A 21,153-nucleotide genomic window follows, 5' to 3' on the forward strand; every position below is an offset into this window, starting at 1 on the left:
GGTGTTCCGAGAACAAATGAATTTTAATACAAAACACAAAGTACCCGTCCGGGAGCAACAAACAGAAAACGCTGGTCAAAATCAGGACCAGGAATAAAGGAAGTAAACAGAAAACGCTTGCGAGAAAATGGCAAGGAATATAGTTGGTAATAAATGGGAATAGACAATAGTAGATTTAACGACGCGCAATCACAATCACAAGGCTACACGGCAACGAATAGAATAGGGCAATAATCGAGAGAATTGGCATGGCGTTGAATACTCCGGCAGTAAGTCAACTGCCCGAGCACAAAGATAAAGCCTGTGTAATTAGTCCTTGATGGGTGACAGGTGTGTCGGCGGTAGGCAGGAAAAGCCTGCCCCCTGCTGGCAAACACGGGACGTGACAGTACCCCCCCCTCAACGGACGCCTCCCGGCGGCCTACCCGGCTTGGTCGGATGAGCTGCGTGGAAGTCGCGCAGAAGGGACGGATCAAGGATCCAGGAGCGGGGCACCCATTGCCGATCCTCAGGCCCGTAGCCCTCCCAGTCGACCAGATACTGGAAACCCTTACCCCTGCGCCGAGAGTCCAGGATGGTACGAACAGTGTACACCGGGTCACCGTCGACGACCCGCGGAGGGGGGGGGGCGGAGTGGAAGGCGGAGCCAAGGGACTGGAAACCACTGGTTTGAGCAGGGAAACGTGGAACACGGGGTGAACCTTCATGGCGGGCGGCAGCCGGAGCCTGACCGCGACGGGGCTGACGATGGACTCGACCACGAACGGACCAGTGAATCGGGGCCCCAGTTTCGCGGACGTGCCGGCCAGGCGGAGATCCCTCGTAGCCAGCCACACCTCCTGCCCCACCATGTAAGTAGGTGCCGGGCGCCGACGACGGTCCGCGATCTGCTGGTTCCGGGTCGCCGTGCGGGCCAATGCAGCTCGGGCCTCTTTCCATACGCGGTGGGCTCGCTTGAGGTGATGCTGCACAGACGGGACCTCCACCTGTCCTTCCTGGGACGGGAACAGCGGCGGTTGATACCCGTAGGCCGACATGAAGGGGGACCTACCAGTGGCTGAAGAGACGAGGGTGTTGTGTGCGTACTCCACCCACGGTAGATGGTCGACCCAGGAGGAGGGACTGCGCAGGCATACACAGCGGAGGGCCGCCCCCAGATCCTGGTTGGCACGCTCGGCTTGTCCGTTGGACTGGGGGTGATATCCCGAGGTCAGACTGACCGTGGCCCCGAGGGATCGGCAGAACCGCTTCCATACGCGGGACACGAACTGGGGCCCCCGGTCAGAGACGATGTCCATCGGGATCCCATGGAGACGGAAGACGTGTTGGACTAGGAGGTCGGCGGTCTCCAGTGCAGACGGCAACTTAGACAGCGGAACAAAATGAGCCGCCTTAGAGAACCGGTCCACGATGGTGAGGACGACCGACCGACCACGGGATGGAGGAAGGCCCGTTACGAAATCCAGGGCGATGTGTGACCAAGGTCGAGGAGGGATGGGCAATGGCTGGAGCAGGCCTGCCAGAGGCCTATGTGAGACCTTGCCGCAGGCGCAGGCGGAGCAGGCATTGATATAGTCCACCACATCCTTCCGAAGCTCCGGCCACCAGAACCGCTGGGTGACGAGATGCACAGTCCGGTTCACCCCAGGATGGCAGGCCACCTTGGACCCGTGCCCCCACTGCAACACCTCCGAGCGCAGAGGTGGGGGTACAAACAACCTCCCTGTGGGGCATCCAGCCGGGACCTGGACACCATCCAGGGCTTCCTGGATCCTCTGTTCAATCTCCCACCTCAACGCCCCCACGATGCACCGGGTCGGGAGGATGGTCTCTGGTGACCGGTCCCTCTCCACGGGGTCGTGGAGACGGGAAAGGGCATCGGGCTTGGTGTTCTTAGAGCCAGGAGAGTATGTGAGGATGAAATTAAACCGGGTTAAGAATAGTGCCCAACGGGCCTGACGGGGGTTGAGTCTTTTAGCAGAGCGGAGATATTCCAAGTTCTTGTGGTCGGTGTAGACCGTGAACGGTTCCTTAGTCCCCTCGAGCCAGTGGCGCCATTCCTGTAGGGCGACGATTACAGCTAGCAGTTCACGATTGCCCACGTCGTAGTTGGACTCTGCTGTACTGAGTCGACGAGAGAAAAAGGTGCAGGGGTGCAATTTCTGGTCGACCGGGGAACGCTGGGACAGAACAGCCCCGACCCCTGAATCCGAGGCGTCCACCTCTACGACGAACGGGAAGTCCGGGTTAGAATGGTGCAACACCGGGGGATTTGTGAATGCGGCCTTTAAGCTAGAAAATGCCGAGTCCGCAGCCGAATCCCATTTGAATGGGATTTTTGTGGACGTCAGACGGGTCAACGGGAGTACCTTTTGGCTGTAGCCGCGAATAAAACGACGGTAGAAGTTAGCGAACCCCAAGAAGCGTTGCAACTCCTTCCGGTTAGTCGGTGTTGGCCAGTTCGTCACCGCCTCCGTCTTGGTGGGGTCTGCTCTCAGCTTGCCCTGCTCAATAATAAACCCCAGAAAGGAGATGACAGGTACATGGAATTCACACTTCTCTGCCTTGATGAAGAGCCTGTTCTCTAATAAACGCTGCAATACCAGTCTGACGTGTCGCTTGTGTTCTTGGATAGATTGGGAAAAAATTAAAATATCGTCGAGATAGACGAAACAGAAAATGTTCAGCATGTCTCTCAACACGTCGTTGATGAGATTCTGAAAAACGGCGGGAGCATTTGTCAGCCCGAAGGGCATAACCAGATATTCAAAATGGCCGAGCGGGGTCTTAAAAGCAGTCTTCCACTCGTCACCTTTCCGGATGCGAACCAGGTGGTAGGCACTGCGTAAATCTAATTTTGAAAAGATTGTGGCTGATTGTAAAGGAGCGAAGGCGGAGTCTAGCAACGGTAGCGGATACTTATTTTTTACCGTGATGTCGTTCAGACCTCGATAGTCCACACACGGTCGCAGGGATTTGTCCTTTTTCTCAACAAAGAAAAACCCCGCACCTAACGGCGATCGCGATGGTCTAATTAGACCTGCAGCGAGCGAGCTGTTGATGTATTCCGTGAGTGCCTCGCGCTCGGGTTTAGACACCTGATACAGCCGTGAGGTTGGCAACGGAGCGCCCGCCTGCAGGTCTATGGCGCAATCGTAGGGTCGGTGCGGGGGCAAGGAGCGTGCGCGATCCTCGCTGAACACCTGTCGCAAGTCATGATAGCAGTCTGGCACTCCGTCAAGGCAGATAGTTTCGGGGATGTCGTCACCGGCACGTTCGTGCTGCCCTACGGCTGATCCTAGACAACGTTCATAACAGTTCCGGCTCCAACTCTCCATTGCCGGACGCTCCCAGGAAATTACGGGGTTGTGAGTCCTGAGCCAGGGCAAGCCGAGAATAACCGGGGCGTTACGACACTGCATTAAATAAAACCGTAGATGCTCAACATGGTTACCGGATAATTTTAGTTTTAGTGGTTCTGTTCTTTGCGTCACGACCCCCAGGAGGCGTCCATCGAGATCACAAACCCGCTTTTTATCGGCCAACTTCTCGACATAACAGCCCAGGTAAGCGGCGAAGTCGGTATCCATAAAACAACCATCAGCCCCCGAGTCTATCAGAGCCCTAACCCGCCGCGACCGGGACCCCTCAAATATCTCGCCCTCGAGTTCCAGTCTCCCGGTGTGTCCCGGCCGGGAGTCAGTTCGCCGAGGCGTGGGGGACTCTGCGCGGGGTCGGGACTCACAGTTTTTGGAGGGCGAGGATGGGGAATGTCCCGGTCGGCTGGGAGCAGCATGAGGTCCCCGTTGACAGCTGTCAGACCGAGCCCGATCGTCGAATCGGCGCCGTCTCTGCTCCGGTCCAACGTTTTCGCCACCCAGCTGCATCGGCTCCTCCCCGCAGTACGTGGCACACCGGGACGGAGAACGATCACCTCCCCGCTCCCGGTTTCTCTCTCTCAGGCGGTTGTCCAGTCGCAGGGAGAGCTCGATTAACTCCTCCAGGTTGGAGCTGTGGTCGCGAGTCGCCAGCTCATCCTTGAGCTCGGTGTTTAATCCACGACGAAACAGTCCGCACAGCGCCCGGTCGCCGTAACCACTCTGGGCGGCCAGAATCTGGAACTCGATGGAGTAGTCCGCAACCGATCGCCTCCCCTGGTGGAGTTCAAGTAGCCGGCCCTCAGCCTCTCTGCCCCGCACGGGATGGTGGAACACCCGGCGAAACGCCGCCACGAAGCCGTGGAATGAAGACCGGAGGCTCGGCTTCGCGTCGCTTGTCGCCATCGCCCATGACGCCGCCGGACCTGTCAACAGGCTCATAATATATGCCACCTTCGCGGCGTCAGTAGCATAGAGGGAAGGTTGCTGGTCGAAAACGAGCGAGCACTGGTGGAGGAAGTACCCACACTGCCTGTGCTCACCCCCGTAACGTGGGGGGTGTGGAAGCGAAGGCTCCCTCATCATTGTGGGAAATGATGCGGGTGCCTCAGGGGTGGCAGGACGAATCACGGAGGGAGGTGCTCTCCGTTCCTCCACCCGTACAAGACGGGGTTCGAAATCATCGAACCTGTGAGCCAGCATGGAAACCGCGCGGCTGATTTCCGCAATGTCTTGGCCCTGCTGACTCAACTGTTGCTCTCGGCAGGGCAGAGCGGAAAAAATCCTTTCTAAGTCTGAGGGATCCATGGTGGCCGGAGTATTCTGTCACGTTGGGTCCGAAGCGATAAAATGATCGCTTCGTGCCCAACAAGATAATGAGGTGGATCCCCGAAAAAGCAGACAAAGAAAAGGTGTTCCGAGAACAAATGAATTTTAATACAAAACACAAAGTACCCGTCCGGGAGCAACAAACAGAAAACGCTGGTCAAAATCAGGACCAGGAATAAAGGAAGTAAACAGAAAACGCTTGCGAGAAAATGGCATGGAATATAGTTGGTAATAAATGGGAATAGACAATAGTAGATTTAACGACGCGCAATCACAATCACAAGGCTACACGGCAACGAATAGAATAGGGCAATAATCGAGAGAATTGGCATGGCGTTGAATACTCCGGCAGTAAGTCAACTGCCCGAGCACAAAGATAAAGCCTGTGTAATTAGTCCTTGATGGGTGACAGGTGTGTCGGCGGTAGGCAGGAAAAGCCTGCCCCCTGCTGGCAAACACGGGACGTGACACTGTCGACCTCAGTGTGGATCACACACATAAGAATTTGATATTGTAAATACTGAACAGGTTTTTGACATTTACGCTGGATTCCCCGACCATTTTTGAGTAGATAGGGGAGGGAGAAGCACTTTAGAAATTAAAAAATGCTGGGCACCATTAAACCTCTGCAAATGATTTTCTACCTACTCCCCACAACTAGGATGTATTTATCTTTATCAGGATAATTATATTTTGCTTTATATCACTTTCCATACAGGAGCAAACCAAGAAACTAGCTGCTTTTCAGAAAGAAGTGTAAGCCCTTATTCCTACTCCGGACTACAGATTTGTCGGGTACTGTATTCATTATCAACTCCTCCGGATTAAATCTTACACGTACATGCCGTGCACCCTTTCAGCAACAAGGACGCAATCACAAGACTGTTGCCCCTTGTGGTGTGGATGTCAAACAGCCTGGAGGTGCTCCAGTTCATCCAGTATCAGTTACCTGTCATCTTGGAATGGAGAACATGTGAAGAGAATGAAGATAGAAGAGAAGGAGAGTTTGGGGAGAATTTGGGTCAGTCACATTTGAAGATTTCAGGTTCATTATTTACCGATGATAACATTTGGACAAACTGGATGTATGGTAGCCTAAGGGCACACCTGTGCAATAATCATAACGTCTTGATAGCATCAAAATGCTCACAAATACAGATTTAGTTAATTTGTGAATAATTGTTGTCCCAAATGGGTCTTCCGTGTACACTATATGGAAAAAGTCTTTTACAATACAATACAATACAATACAATACAATACAATACAATACAATACATGCTGATTTATATAGCGCTTTTAGAGCAAGCGTCCCCAACCATTTTTGCCCCACGTACCGGTTTATGGCAGACAATATTTTCAGGGACCGGCATTTAAGGTGTGGCAGAAATAATACAGTCAAACCTCAGTTTTCGTCCATAATCCGTTCCAGATTCCGGAAGAAAACCGAAACCACGCTCTTTTTAAAATAAAAATGTTTACTGTACATGTTTGCTCACAATAGAAAGCAAAATGATGAAGCGTCACTTCCTCGTGTAAGGAAGGCGAGAGGAGTCAAATGGTGCATTCAAGTGCGCTCAGTTTATTCGAGAACCGAAAATTTGTTCGTCAACCGAGGCATAAAAAACTCGACCTTTTTGGTCAAAACACGAATTGGACGAGGACCAAGACGTTCGAAAACCGAGGTTTGACTGTCCAACAAAATAATATCGTATGAGCTGCATGAACACTGTGGTGTGTTCGAGAGATTATAATAAACATGAGGAGCGTCTAATCTGGCCGCAACACTCTGATCGCTTTGGTAATGTTTAATGCGTTCAAAATACAATACAACACAAATTCAAAGTGCATGAAAATGACGATTCACCACAGCCCCGAGCTTGATTTTCTGCAACCAGACGGTCCCATCTCGGGGTAATAGGAGACAATGACACCTCAAGTGTGTGGTTTATGTCCAGTCTACTTCGTAATTTTGTTTTAGTTGCCGTTTCTGCAGAAAACCCCCGCCTCACACAGGTAGGATGTCAGAAATAGCAACAGTGGCTATTGTGGCGATCTCATAGTATTCAGCCATAACTTTAATCCAGTTGTCTCGAACGTGCTATTAAGGCCGCCGTCAATTGCGATCTCCAGCAGTTTTTTACTCATTTTGCAAGCTCCGGCGTATTGTTTTTAGTGTAATCGGCCACGTGACGGAGAAGCGTGGCTTGACGTGTGACAAGCGTGACACGGACATATGTAACGGAGAATCCGGTAATATTTCAAAATAAAACATCTTTCGTATTCCGAAATAAATAAAACGTGATTAAGGCAAGCTCTTTCTGTGTGGCCCGGTAACAAATGCCCTGCGGACCGGAACCGGTCCGCGGACCGGCGGTTGGTGACCCCTGTTTTAGAGTTCACCTCCTGAAAATTTTCAACAACAAAAAAATAATTATAATAATAAAAAATAAGTGCTGCGTTCATATTTTTGATCACTGTGGTTGTTTATTTTTCAGACCTGCTGGAGTTGCAGCTGTCCTCTGTGCACTCGACCGCTGAAGAAACAGTGGCGGCCTTGGAGGAGGTCATCATGCTTACCTTTCAGCAGTGTGTGTACTACGTCACTAAGGTAAGGGGAAAAATATATTTTTGAAATTTGACAGCGAGATGGAAATGGCTGGTGTCCTTTTAGCAGTGGAATCGGAACAAAAGAGTGGTGGAGGTCGAAGTTGGACGTTTTTTAAATGATTTCACTTTGTGCACTTGGATACAGTATTGCCTGATCTGCCTTGACTAAAGTGTCCCCGCAAAGTTTGAGGCACACTATTATCCAAAATGTCATGATTTGCTTAAATAATAACACATCTCGCTGTCTTTTCAGGGTTAAGACAGCTTAACGGTTACGACAGTGGAAAGCTGATCATGTTTATCGGGTTAAAGGGTGCATGAAAGGGGTAATGTAAAAAAAATCTGTGACATGCTGGTGTCAATATATCATGATGATCAAAGAGTCTACAGTAAGTGTCTGTGTGGAGGAACAATCACTGCAAAATTCTGTGATGAAACGAATAATCTGCGGTAAAAGTACGCTAAAAGATGTGATGCTGTGAAACGACAAACGGTGAGCCATGGCTAGAAAGGAGTGTTTGTGACACCGTTAGCTAATGCTCGCCCAAAGGGCGTTGCAGCCGTGAATGTGGGTGTTTCTGAGTGATAATGCCTCGGCATGATAATGTTTCAGCAGAAAGTCGCCAAGTCGAGCTGATAATGTCACTCCAGGGATGCAAATATTTGTATACAAGCCTTTAAAAAAAGAACATTTTCCATAATGGACGTTGCTTCATGCAATGGGGCATGTATCGTATAAAATACATATTTAATAAGATGTGCAATAATATACTGTAGATTTATATGGTGTTGAACTATATCGTGGGTTACTCCAAACTACTACCACTGACAAGTCAAAACTTCACTCGTGTTGCGGCTCCATCTGGCTCCAACACTGATGAACGTGACGTTCAAGAAAGGAAAATAATCAGTGACAGGCTGAGAATAAAGGGCCTAGTTTTCTCCTGACAGCTTTTTAAGCTGAGCCACTGGCCGCAGTGGCAGAACACACTGGGGTTATTGTGGCACTGGTGAATGACAAGACACCGAGGGCCTTTGTGCAAATCCTGTTTGCTGACGGATCTTAGCCAAGGTTTTTGAGCTGTTGTTAAGGACTCTTAACGTTGTAATATTTTCCATTAGGTACCTGATAAATGATTTTTTGGGGGGGCAATTTAGTATGTGAACATCTAACTACCAGAAGATCCATATATCATGCTCAATTTTAAGATGATGTCATTGTTGAAGTTCATCTTCATTTTTGTGCTGGAGCAATGGCCGGTTTGTGAATTTGCTAGAGGTGCTACGCCTCACTGGGAGTTACTCCCGTAGCCCCCAGTGCATCTCACAATTTGGAGACAAACCATAGACTAAATTTTAGACTGGCTGAAAGTGAGTCTTTTTTTGCAGCGCAGGTGTGCTAATGCGATTTGAGTCTATTTAATCGAGGCGCCAGGCTGACAGATGTGCGCTGATGTCCGCTGATGTGCGTGGTGGACCTCATTGTATTTCATTCATAATATGACACCAGCATACATGGCCGCACAATTGTGAGGTACGAGGTGGTCTCCAATTTCCTAAGTCTCATACACACGGTTGACAACATAATCCGAAAGGGGGGATCTTGCTGTTCGTGCACCAATGTTTTGCAAAAACTCCAGCGAGTCTAATTCTGTTTCCTCAATGGTCAAGCACGCCGTACTCGTGGGTGTAGTAGTAGTAGTCAGAGTCGTAGTATTAGTGGTATGTATTAATTTCTGTTCCACTTGCCCAAAGTTAGCTGGGATAGGCTCCAGCTCAACCGTGACCATGATAAGGACAACCGGTATAGGAAATGTGCAGTTTTGTATATGCTGGTATTATCACTACATTCTGTGTTTCCTCAGTCTAAATATACCCCAGCCAACTGTATGTCTTTGACCTAGATATCCCGTTGAACAAACAAGGGAGCCAGAACCAAAGCAAGTTATGTAAAGTCTTATGATTATTGCATTGCTGGTCCAACAGGCCATCAGCATGCAGCCACCAAGGCAATTTTCATGCCAGCAGAAAGTCAAACGGATTATGTTCCTGATTCAGCTCATTTGATTTTCTTTTACTCTTTTCTCCTTGCAGGAAGGAAGTCAGTGATATGACAGAGTCTCTAAAGTGAGCATAAAATGGCTGTCCTTTAAGTTTAGGATAACACAGTTCTGTTCAGTGCACTACGACCAATGTGTTTTCTGTATGTCTGTCCACTACGTACTTTCTTTCAACTTGACTGAACTGTGATAGAAGCATACTTATTGCGTGGTGTTAAGAACATATGCTTGACATCTATGCCCTCACTACTGAATACATATATCATTTACCTCCATTGAACAATTTCAACCCTGTCTGTAGCATATCGATAGCTTAGCAATACTATTGCATAAATAACAGCCTTATATCGGAGAAAATTGAGTTAAGTGTGTCATAGTTTAGGTTAGTTTAGTATACCAGACAGTATTACATAATAAAATGGTTTGCATAATAATTTAACCAGGGGTGTCAAACTCATTTATGTCGCAGTCCACATAGTAATTATATTTTCTCCCGTTATGACTATGAACCCACATAAATGTCTCATCGCCTCTCATTACTAGACAATATAGATGGATAACTACTTCTGAAATCAGGAACTAGTTTAAAAAAAAAGTTCAACTCTTACTATATTTGGGTCGCATGGTGGTTGATTTGGGTACAAGGTACTGTTGATCCACTGTTGGGCTTTGTCTTGGTGTCAAAATGTGAACTGTATGATGAGGATGACTGTTTGAACACAAGCGCTCATTGAACCAGGACATTTATTGGCGAATTCAAGGATCAAACTTCATGATTAAGTGCGGTATCAAGTGCAGTATGAAGCGTCCCTTACGAGTGAAATCATTATCTATATGTCCAGATTTATGATAAAGCCTGTCTGACCAATTTTCAGTTGTTGCATTTGGAGATGTAAGGGTGAAATTAACCCTTTCATGCACCCTGTAACCTGATAACATGATTATGTGCTCACTGTAGGAACCACTGTCCCAGAAAGGGTTAATATTACATGTACTGGCTTTTTTGCACTTTCCCAAATAAGAGGCAGAATTCCCGGTGGTCCAGTGGTTAGCGCGTCGATCTCACAGTGTAGAGGTATTCAATCCAATTCAATTCGGGTTCAATTCCAGCTCCGGCCTCCCTGTGTGGAGTTTGCGTGTTCTCCCCGGGCCTGTGTGGGTTTTCTCCAGGTACTCCGGTTTCCGCCCACGTTCCAAAAACATGCATAGCAGGCTGATTGAACACTCTAAATTGTCCCTAGGTGTGAGTGAGGATGGCTGTTCGTCTGTGTGTGCCCTGTGATTGGCTGGCAACCGGTCCAGGGTGTCCCCCGCCTACTGCCCGAAGACAGCTGGGATAGGCTCCAGCACCCCCCGCGACACGCCCCCTGAAACCCTCGTGAGGATGAAGCAGATCGGAAAATGGATGGATGGACCCACAGTCACGGTTGATGGATATGCGCACATTTCTCCAGACTTGTGGACAGAAGAAGAATGCACAGTTTTGACCGTGAGACAATACAGGTCTTTGGATGACTGTGGTAAATCAAGCATCAAGTTTGGTTTAATTCTCACTGCTTGGCTCCACTGGGCCCTCATTTTCCAACCAGAAAACATTGTCCCCCTCCACCCTCACCCATTTCCATTGTCTCATATTTGATGGGAGCTGTGGCTGTCTACTTCCATTCTGCCATTTGTGTTCAGCCTTTCTCCGCCTACCCTGGGCTTTTCCAGTGAAAGTAAAATGATCTGCCCAGGGCGGATTCCTTCAGAACTCTTCACTCAGCAGTCTTGTTACAGCACCCTGCCAAGCCCACATGAGCCATTTTCAGCTTTTTTTGGAATGTGGATACGGTGCTGGTGCTGGCCTTGGTGGGCGTCAGAGCAAGATTTCTGGGGAAAGGGGATGTCTGCGTACAATTAGCCTAAACAGAGCTGTCATTGTCCATGCATACGCTGTGGAGCAGCAAGAACCTTTTAGGTCAGAGAGGGTGGAAAAGACCCTTATTTGTGCTGATTCTACTGGTCTTTGTCCATGTAATCTTCCATCAATTATGTTACAGTGTTAAGTGAGTCATGTTAAGTGAAGGCAGCGTGGGTGGTCTGCAGTCTGCCTGGGAGCGTGGCTGATCATTGCACAAAAGTTACCTCTTCGAAGGATAAGGTGCACCTTCAACTGTTTGCATATATAGGGCGAACCACTTTATAAAGCGCATAGAATAGAAGCTGCAATGGTGGCTGAGGTTGTGTTATGCATCCACACGATGGAGCTACGCCAAAGGGAATACAATACAACACAATCCAGTTTTATTTATATGGTGCTTTTACGACTGCTGCAGCTGTTACAAAGCGCTTTACAGAACATTTAAAATACTACGTGCAAGAAATCTGAATATTGATCAATATATAAGCATCGGATTATAAGGTGGACTGTTGGCTTTTGAGAAAATTGAATGCTTTTAGATGCGCCTTATAGTGCATAAAATACAGTAACTTGAACGATGTTTCATTTTCCGGCACTGGAATGAGTCTCTTGTCTTGACTGATTCCATGACACCAGGTCCTGTACCCCATCCTGCCAGCCTTTCTGTACGCCAACCCATTCAAGGAAGGTCACTCTCTGAATGGCAAGGGTGCTCCGGTCTTGGGTAGCAGCGGTCTGACAGTCCCTGATCAAGTCCAACAGGTTGTGGAGGTCCTATCTGAGACGCAGAGACTACTCTCAGACTGTCAGCTTCACCCTGAGATTTCCACACAGCTCATCGCCTTCCTTTTCTACTTCATCAACGCATCACTCTTCAACTTACTCATGGAGAAAGGTACCCGTGGATCATGTTCCCTCACAATCACACCCTTTGTGTTCTAACAAAGTCAAAATGCTCCCTGATTTTCATTCGCTGCTTTAAAATACATCCTCCATTGAGTATAAGTATTATGCAGTATCTTTTACATTTATTTCAGTGACACTTTTGGCATCGACATAAGTCTTAGGAATCTAATTTTAGATAAATCTGAAGCTAGACACACACACACACATATGATAAGGGAAAAAAGGGTTCATATGATGTCCTTGCGATTACAAAGAGCACACGTCATACATCATATAATCGCCACAGGAAATCACGATTCTCTTTCCCCTCAACCGGATGTGTGGCGTAATAGCTCGACTGACCTGTGTGACATAAAAGTGAAATAAGACTGTATAGAAGAAAAGAAGAAAGCGTAGGACGAGTTGTAGGCTCGTTGTAGAAAGCGCTAGCCCACGTATTAGCTAACCTGGTAATTGCATTGCGGTTGAAAAGAATAATCTTTCGGAAACATCTGTCAATCAGCCCTTTGCTGACTTTGAGGAGAAGGATGGAAAAATGTCCATTTTAAGACAGATTATGTGTTTATGGAACACTGTTTTTTGCCATAATGTACCAGCATCCAGGCTTTTTTGGAATCTGGGAGGTCCAAATGAGATGCAGTCATCAGATGGCGCACAAAAATGGTGGTCAAAGTTCTTAAACTACCAATATTGTATTGGATATCGGTGTGGAGTCAAGATCACAGACATTAAATCAAGACAAATATCAGATTGAGGCTCTACCAAATGTGAGGGAAATGGCAGGAATGAATAAACACAAAATTTTCAGGAGAGAAAGTCAGATTTTCTTTTTCTGGAAACAATTTCAGGTCTGAAATGAAACTGCAGCATTTTTTCCCCCTGTAAATCTAAACTCACCGCAAAGTATAAACATGACCACAACAAAAGAAGAAAAAAATGGTCTCAAGAATCCAATTATCTGAGAGTAAATTTTGTTTGTATTTCAGAAATATGGGACGTTGTCACCATTCCATGACAGAACATATACAATTGGGATTTATTTTAAGGCCCACTGTGCTACTGTTGACATCTCTGCCATTGCCAAATTATGTCCTGTCCTGTAATGGTTTGTGACCCAAACGTTGGCAATAGATAGCATCAAAAAATGTTCTGATTAATGTCAAAACACTTGAATTCAACATCAGAGATACGTCCGGTTGCAGTCATTACAATTAGTTGGACTGTATACATTGTATAGGTAACATTTAAATCATAGCTGCATAATCTTATGAATGAATCCCCATTCTCTTGTCAAGTCAGAGTTAAAATACATGACAGACAAGACTAATGAGCCCTGACTCAAATCAATAGTCATTCTCATTGCCAACTTGTCATTACATATATGCACAACAAAATGCTGAGGAGTCACTCTTGAGTTTATGTGGACTGCTGAACGGGAACGTGTGAAAACACACGCGTCGTACGCATATGCCTTTCATGGTGACAGTTGATTATGTGCATTTAATGTTTAGAATAATAATGTGGTCGGCATAACTTTGACAACACGGCACACTTTCTGGAGAACTTTCCCAAAAGTCACCCAGTGGCTCCCTGTGATATTTTTTTTTTTTGCCTTTAACACCTGTTTCACTGATCAACATCTTCATCATAACAGTAATGTGTGAAAAAAATCTGACGTGGAGGGGGTAGTATGGAAGCTACAAAACCCTTTTGAGATCTCCAGTGAGGATGACATTGCATATACTTTTTTGTGATTGTTTTTTTCTTTCAACTGTATGTATCAAAAAACGATATTATGTTACATTTATGAACAATTTAAAATATGCTGCATATTTGGAAAAATAATAGCCAAATGTCCTGTTCTAATGAGGTAGCAAACCTCCACCCACACAGTTACACAGTCACTCATTAAGCGCATTTTATTCGATTACCTTCAACCTAGGTAACGTAACCTGCAGGAGACTTGACGGTCTATATGCCTGATAGGGACTAGTATGGCTCAGGGGTTTAAACGGCTTTAAACAACATGTCTTTTTAGCCGGCGAGCAAATACTCATTCAACGCTTGAAAGAGTCCCTTCCTAATAGATCCCTCTCAGGCTCAAATTAAGTTCTCGAACCAGGTGTAGTCTAGGTATTCGGTTGTTACAAATCTGCAACACCTGTCCTGAGAGTGTTCCAATTAAAAACAGGTTTAAAGACTACCCCGACCTCCCTCTTTACAAACCCGGCACGCAAACACTCATCCAACGCTTGAAAGAGTGTTAATGTGGAGTTTAAGTACCTACAGGACACGGCCGCCCTACTTACCAAGAATAGTCCTCTCTCCTTTGGATTCGCTTCAACCCTCAGCCCCAAGACGAGGAGCCGAAACCCCGTCCCGGAAAGGGTGTTTTAGCCGTGGCCACGGTCTTCCTGGCCGTCGACTAAGTGTCTGGAGGCGTGAGGTATATTGCGATCCCGGACGAGCCCCCAAAAATGTCAGGTTGGTCCAATTTGACACTCAGGAATAAAATACGAGGAGAAAGGAGACCCAATTCTGGTACCAGGAGGTAATAAGAAGCGTTTGGTTTCAGTTCTCGGCACGTCACCCTAGATCTCCCCATTCCACTCCTCATTTATTGGGAAATCTACTACATAGGTGTGTCCAACCTAAAGGGTGGGGGCTGTTGAACACACACTGAACTTGTTTGACTATGTGTGTGTATGTGAGTGTAAATTACATACATGTGTGCAATTGTTACAAAAACATTACGTTGCAGCTGGTGTTGATGGCTCCATTCAATGTCCAACCTTGCTCACTGTTTAGTCTTAACACTTATCTCTTCCCAACCACATCCTCGGAAAGGTGGTTGCGTCCCTAAACTTCCACACAGTGCACTAAGCATTCTTGAGTATAAATGTGAGTATATAAAGGATAAATGTGAGTACATAATGAAGAATATATCTTTATTAAAAGCAGAAGCGTTCTTCATTGCAGGCAGAGTTAATTAATGATTGGAGGCATAAGCGTTCATCTTTGCAAGCATAATCAATTTATCATGTCAGGTATAAGCTTTCTTCTTTGCGAGCATAATTAATCAATAAATCACTCAATATCAATATAACATTAATGATAAGCGGATGTAAGATAACTAAAAATAATGAACCTATCAAATAAAGTTTTTATTACTACTTAAGCAGGGAAAACTACGAGCACCTCACAGGGCACGGAAATAAAAAAGTGTCACGTTGTGCCCGAGGCGATGAAAGATCGCCTCGTGCACAACAAAATAACGAGGTGGATCCCCAGGTAAAGCAGACACGAAAAGATTTTGTATGAACACAAAAAGTCTTTAATAACGAACAGAAAGAGCCCGACAGGGAAACAGTAACAAAAAACGCTGGTCAAATAAGGACCAGGGAAGAAATAAGGAAACAACAGAAAACGCTCACAGAAAAACAAAAGGCGAGGAAGGTCTGATTAGACTATAGACTAAATATACAATTTTGGGATTAGAGAGAACGCAAGATAAACGGCCACAAGGCTAGAAGGCAACGAGAAATCAACTATAGAGGTTTTAACGCGAGCGAACAATGGCACGGCGTGGAATTCTCCGGCAGTGAGTGGACTGCCGGAGCCTCTTAATAAAGGCAGATAATCAACCCGAAATTACGGACAGGTGTGCAGTTGGCGGAGGGAAAAGCCCGCCACCTGCTGGCGGGCACGGGACGTGACAAAAAGGCTGCATTCCTTCGCAAAGATTGCGAGATAATGTAAACTTTTTTAAAAATTTTGCAAGTGGACCCTTTTTTAAAAATGCGTTGATGTACTTTTCCTCTCATCTTCCGGGTCGCTGAAAACGGCAAACTTTGATGGCAATTTTAATGGAATTTTACTTTGAAATTAGCTTGAAATACAAATACATTAAATCCGTTCTTGGTTTTTAATACAGTTTGCAAGTCCTCCTCCATTATTCTCTCCTTCCCGAAGTAGAATCATCTCTCACTCAGCCGCACATGAGATCCTACGCGAGACCCGCAAGTACAAAAACGCAAATACAAAAAAAAAAGCAAAATGTGCGTTATCTCGCAAACCTTTGAGAGGGAAGCAAAGGGGTTTTTTTCCTTCCATGTCCCCTTAAGGGCTCCGTAGAAAACCTAGACGGTATGGACCCAAAATATTCTTCAGTTCCTGCAGGATCACGTCATAAATAAGGAGCGTGTTTCACACAGTAACAGTGTGCTTCATTGAGTTTTTTTTTTTTGAGGGGGTTCATGACATTTAGCCTGAATTGCGGAGGGGAAGGGAGAGAACTGACAGGAAGCGTGTGTCAGTTGACACGCTACAAATATATCACCAAAGGAATTCAACCGCGATCAATGTGCTTTTGGAGGTGTTTCTGTTTCATGAAATAGCATTTGACATATGTGGAATTCACTGTTGACGTTGAGGAAACGTCAATATCTCCAAACTTGTGCCTTCATTTTGGTTGGAGTATGTTTTTTATGCTGACTCTGTGGTAATCATCTGCATTTTGTCATGTTTGAACCAAAGACAGATGAGCTATTCCATATGACAGCCAGCCCTGTCATAAAAATAGAGTTCAGTAAATCACCCTATTTACGTCGCAACCAATTTTAAAGAAAAGTTTTTCTTCATGTGTTTGCAGGCTCAGAGCCAGGTTTCTATCAGCGGTCTACAGCCATTCGCATACGGACGAATTTTGACTTGCTCCTGAATTGGTCCAGGACAACCGGATTGGGAAAACTGGCTTTAGAGCTTGCGTGCACGCTCTCATCAGCGATCAATCTTCTCACTACGCCAAGGAAAAATTTACTCCAGGTGAAAAGATGCACACTTAGAAGAAGACCGTTTATAAATAGCAATAATTCAAACTAGTTCCAGGTGTCTTAACGTGACTGTGACAATCCTTTAAGGCAGGGGTGGGCAATTATATTTTTGTATAGGGCCACATGAGAACCAGAAAATATTATGGAGGGCCGGGTCAAAAGGTTGAACTAAATTCAACATAATATTAATTGGATTTCTTTATTTAAAAAGCAGTATTTTGCATTTTTGGCACGTTTTTCAGACTTTAAGAGTATATTATTCTGTCGTGTCGAACGGGATTTGCTTGACTTGGCGCTACTGCGGGCTTCCGTATCGTCTCCCCCTTCCTCCCTATGCTCTGCAACTTCAAGTACCGGTAACTGTGCCACCTGGCGTCGAAATGCCTGTCATTACAAGTCCAAATGAAATGAATGCAGTCGTTGACATGGAACCTTAATTGTGTACCAACCTTTGGCGGGCCGGATTAAAAAGACCAATGGGACGGATTTGGCCCGCAGGCCGTAGTTTGCCCACCTATGCTTTAAGGTATGCCAAGAGTCAGTAATTGGAGCACATTTTCCGCACCCTATTTTTGTCATTCTGAAATGATTCCATTTGAGAGAGCAGCCCATTTGATGCAAGTAAACTATTCCACATCCTAGTGCTTAAAAAGTTACATTTATGTAATATGATGCTGTAAATTCATAACGAAATGAATTGAGATGACCATTCAAGACATTTAGCTTTTACATCTTCTTTATTTTTGTTATTATTCATCTTACAAAGGGGACAGCGTGGTGGATGATTGGTGAGCACATCTCCCACACCACAGTCCTGAAATCCTCCCGGATTTCAAAAATATATGTGAAACCAAAGCACAAACTATTCACACTCCGTTTTATTGTGTGCATGTAAGTATAGACCTCCTGGGCCTCGCTGCGATCGGAGTTCCCTGCCTTGAACGCAGCCCAACTGAACCACCTGCTCAGTTTTTACAGCCCAACGTGTCCCACCAGGCACACATGGACTCCGTGCGCCCGGGACCAAACGGAAGCGCACAGAACTGGTGAGTGCTGACCACCCTACGGTACAGACCTTCAATAATTTTTTCTTGTTCTCGATGCAATTATGTCCTATATGTCTCTTGCATTCTCAGATGATATCCTGCAGAGTTTTGATACCCACCATCCTCTTGTGCTACCAGATGGGGGTTACCAGTTCATGGTGGGAAGGGCAGTGACAGATTTGGGCCTGGTTGAACACTTAAACAAGCTCAAAGATTTCATTTTCAACCTCCCTAATTTACAGTCACATGGGATCATGGCGTCGAACCGGCACCAGGTAACTGCAACACATTTTCAAACGTTAGGCCCGCCTGGTGTTCTCAGAGTTTAGTCTGCCTCACAATTCCGGGGTTTGAATTTCGCCTGCTTCCTGTGTAGAGTTTGTATGTGCTCCACTAGTGCTCGCCTGGGTTTTCGTTCTGACTTGCTCGCACAATGCGAGTGTAAATTGCTGTTTCTCTGTACTTTGTGATTGCTGCTGATGGATCCACAGTACATGCTGCACAAGGAAGTTACAAATTACACTGGTATGAAAGGACAGAAAAAGTCAGGAACTATAAAAGTGAAAAAACGTGTGAAATGAAAAGAAAATACAGTTCACAGTCCGAATGAGAAAACGATTATTTCGGAGGAAAGAGCCACAACTGCTGTCTAGATTCAATACTCAGCCACTTTGTTAGGTACACCTTTCTAAAATCTGGTTGGCTTCGTTTCATAACTAAACTAAATGCTGCAGACACACTTCATCAAATCCTTACAAGGTCACTGGAAACCTCTCCCGTTTGTCATCATTTGAGCCTGCATCTATCCCAGCAAACTTTGGGAGACAGGCCGGGCGCTCACTCGTCAAATTGCAAGAGGTACTTACATGTAGACTACCATTTACGATTCATTTTGTTTTGAAGTCTTCAGTGAGGGTGGGTCGGTGGTCAAGTGGTTAGCGTGTCGACATCACAGTGCAGAGTAGGGATGTGAATCTCAGCACTGAGGACGATTCGATACACATCACGATCCACTGCCAGCGATGCGATACTTAAACGATACATGGAATTTTCTGGCGATACGATGCGATACGTTTCACCGTCGTCACGATGCGATACGATGCGATACACATTAAGTTCAAATCAATGCGATACGATACGATACAATGCAATTTGTTGCGATATTGTGCAATTAAACATGATGCAAATAAGCAAAGAAAAAAAGCTTTTAAAAAGATGGAATTCAGTATGGTATTACAAAAAGGATGCCACTTTATTCCTTATAAAGAGTAGAACTTGTAAAACAACTTATTTAAGCCCTTTCACAATTGGGTTTTGTGCAAAGAAAATGTAAACAATTTGGCACCTGAGACTCACAGCTGTTGCTATAGTGTAAACACAAACAGACTATTCTCACTGAGTGTCTTATATGAAATATAATAATAATATATATGTATATGAATCTATAGCGCAAGATGTCCACCCATCCACTGTAAGTGCAACTCTTTGCGCACTGTTCAGCGACACAGTAATCTCACTTCTCACTTTGTTGTACACATCGGGAATATGTTTGTAAGTGAACACAGACCTGTCTGGTATTTTATACCTGGTTCCAAAACGTGCACGAGCTGTCTGAAACCCTCGTTGTCCACCACGCTAAGGCTGGAGGTCTTTGCATATGAAATAAGCAGTGGCCTTAGTTATAGCCATTGCGCGGTCACAGTGAGTTGCAAGGCGACTCCCAAAATAAGAGGCAATTTTTTTCTGATCCTGACCTGGTTTACCGAGAGTTTCTCCGGTGTCCGACGAGGAACTGGGCGGGGAAGCGGGAGGGAAACTTGTCGGTGATCTGGTGCCATCGGTTTAAGTGGGTCTGCATATTTGTGGTGCTGCCGTTGTATGGCTTCTTAATGCGACATTCCTTCCAAATTACGGAGGTTTTATCAAGCTTTCCGTCTTTCTTTTCGAAGCCGTAGTATTTCCAAACATAAGATTTGAATGTTGCGGCTGCATTAAATATAGTAGTTTCCTTGCTGCTGCGTGCGCTAACTTCCATAATGTTTCGCTCGTTGTGTACTGGACTGTATGTGACGCACGGCTACCCTCCGTATTCAACACAAAACGCAAAGCAATGATGGTGCATTCATGGCGCCTAGGAAAGGGCAGATATGTGACGTTTAACATGAGTAAAACGGCGCTTGAATCGCGATTTTACCGATACCCATCAATGCATCGTGATGAATCGCGATTTCACCCGTCAATCGCGTTGTACCCAGTGAATGAGCCGATGCAATCGGATCGCGCACGTGCGCATCGATGTATCGATTAATATCGATTATTTTCCACACCCTTAGTGCAGAGGTGTAGGGTTCCATTATGGCTCTGGCCTCCCTGTATGGAGTTTGCATGTTCTCCCCGGGCCTGTGTGGGTTTTCTCTGGGTAACTCTGGTTTCCTCCCACATTCACAAAACATGCATGGCAGGCTGATTGAACATTTGAAATTGTCCCCAGGTGTGAGTGTGAGCGCGGATGGTTGTTCGTCTCTGTGTGCCCAGCGATTGGCTGGCAACTGGTTCAGCGTGTCCCCCGCCAACTCCCCGAAGATGGCTAGGATAGGTTCCAGCACCCCCCGCGACCCTTATAAGGATAAAGCGGATCAGAAAATGGATAGATGGATGGATAGAGTCTTCAGTGAAGCTAATGTGTGTGTTTTACGAATGCGGGAGCAAGCTGGAGTCACTAGATGAATGGGGAGCCAAGATCACAACCGAGACACTGAAAATTATAAGGTAGGCATGCAAACCATGGACCTCAGGTCACCCTTAATTTCTTTTTCACATCACAATCATCGCTTCGGTCTGTTCTTAAAAATAATCTTGAATTAGTATACATGGTTAATTTAGTCCGGCGGCCCAGTGGTCCTGTGGTGAGTGTGTTGATCTCACAGTGCAGAGGTGCAGGATTCAATTTCCAGCTCTGGCCTTCCTGTGTGGAGTTTGCATATTCTCCCCGTGCCTGCGTGGGTTTTCTCCGGGTACTCGGGTTTCCTCACACATTCCATAAACATGCATGACAGGCTGATTGAACCATGAAAATCGTCCCTTTAGGGCGG

At 46.1% G+C, this 21,153-nt stretch overlaps 2 protein-coding genes across 4 annotated transcripts in view; one reads left to right on the forward strand and one right to left on the reverse strand.

Moving 5' to 3' along the window:
• Window positions 1–21,153, reverse strand: part of LOC127594596 (galactokinase-like) — a 239,145-nt gene that overhangs the window by 185,516 nt on the left and 32,476 nt on the right. The gene's annotated exons all lie outside the window — the stretch shown is intronic.
• LOC127594585 (ras-associating and dilute domain-containing protein-like) overlaps window positions 1–21,153 on the forward strand; it is a 42,368-nt gene that overhangs the window by 17,225 nt on the left and 3,990 nt on the right. For all 3 annotated transcript variants that reach the window (XM_052056434.1, XM_052056433.1, XM_052056435.1), the window contains 7 exons: window positions 5,425–5,462; window positions 5,567–5,727; window positions 7,203–7,315; window positions 11,914–12,172; window positions 16,835–17,007; window positions 17,917–18,061; window positions 18,152–18,336. In XM_052056434.1, the coding sequence (XP_051912394.1) occupies window positions 5,425–5,462; window positions 5,567–5,727; window positions 7,203–7,315; window positions 11,914–12,172; window positions 16,835–17,007; window positions 17,917–18,061; window positions 18,152–18,336 (1,074 nt within the window). The remainder of the gene's footprint in view (window positions 1–5,424; window positions 5,463–5,566; window positions 5,728–7,202; window positions 7,316–11,913; window positions 12,173–16,834; window positions 17,008–17,916; window positions 18,062–18,151; window positions 18,337–21,153) is intronic.

Source organism: Hippocampus zosterae, unplaced genomic scaffold (genome assembly GCF_025434085.1).
Source record: "Hippocampus zosterae strain Florida unplaced genomic scaffold, ASM2543408v3 HiC_scaffold_22, whole genome shotgun sequence".
Taxonomy (NCBI): domain Eukaryota; kingdom Metazoa; phylum Chordata; class Actinopteri; order Syngnathiformes; family Syngnathidae; genus Hippocampus; species Hippocampus zosterae.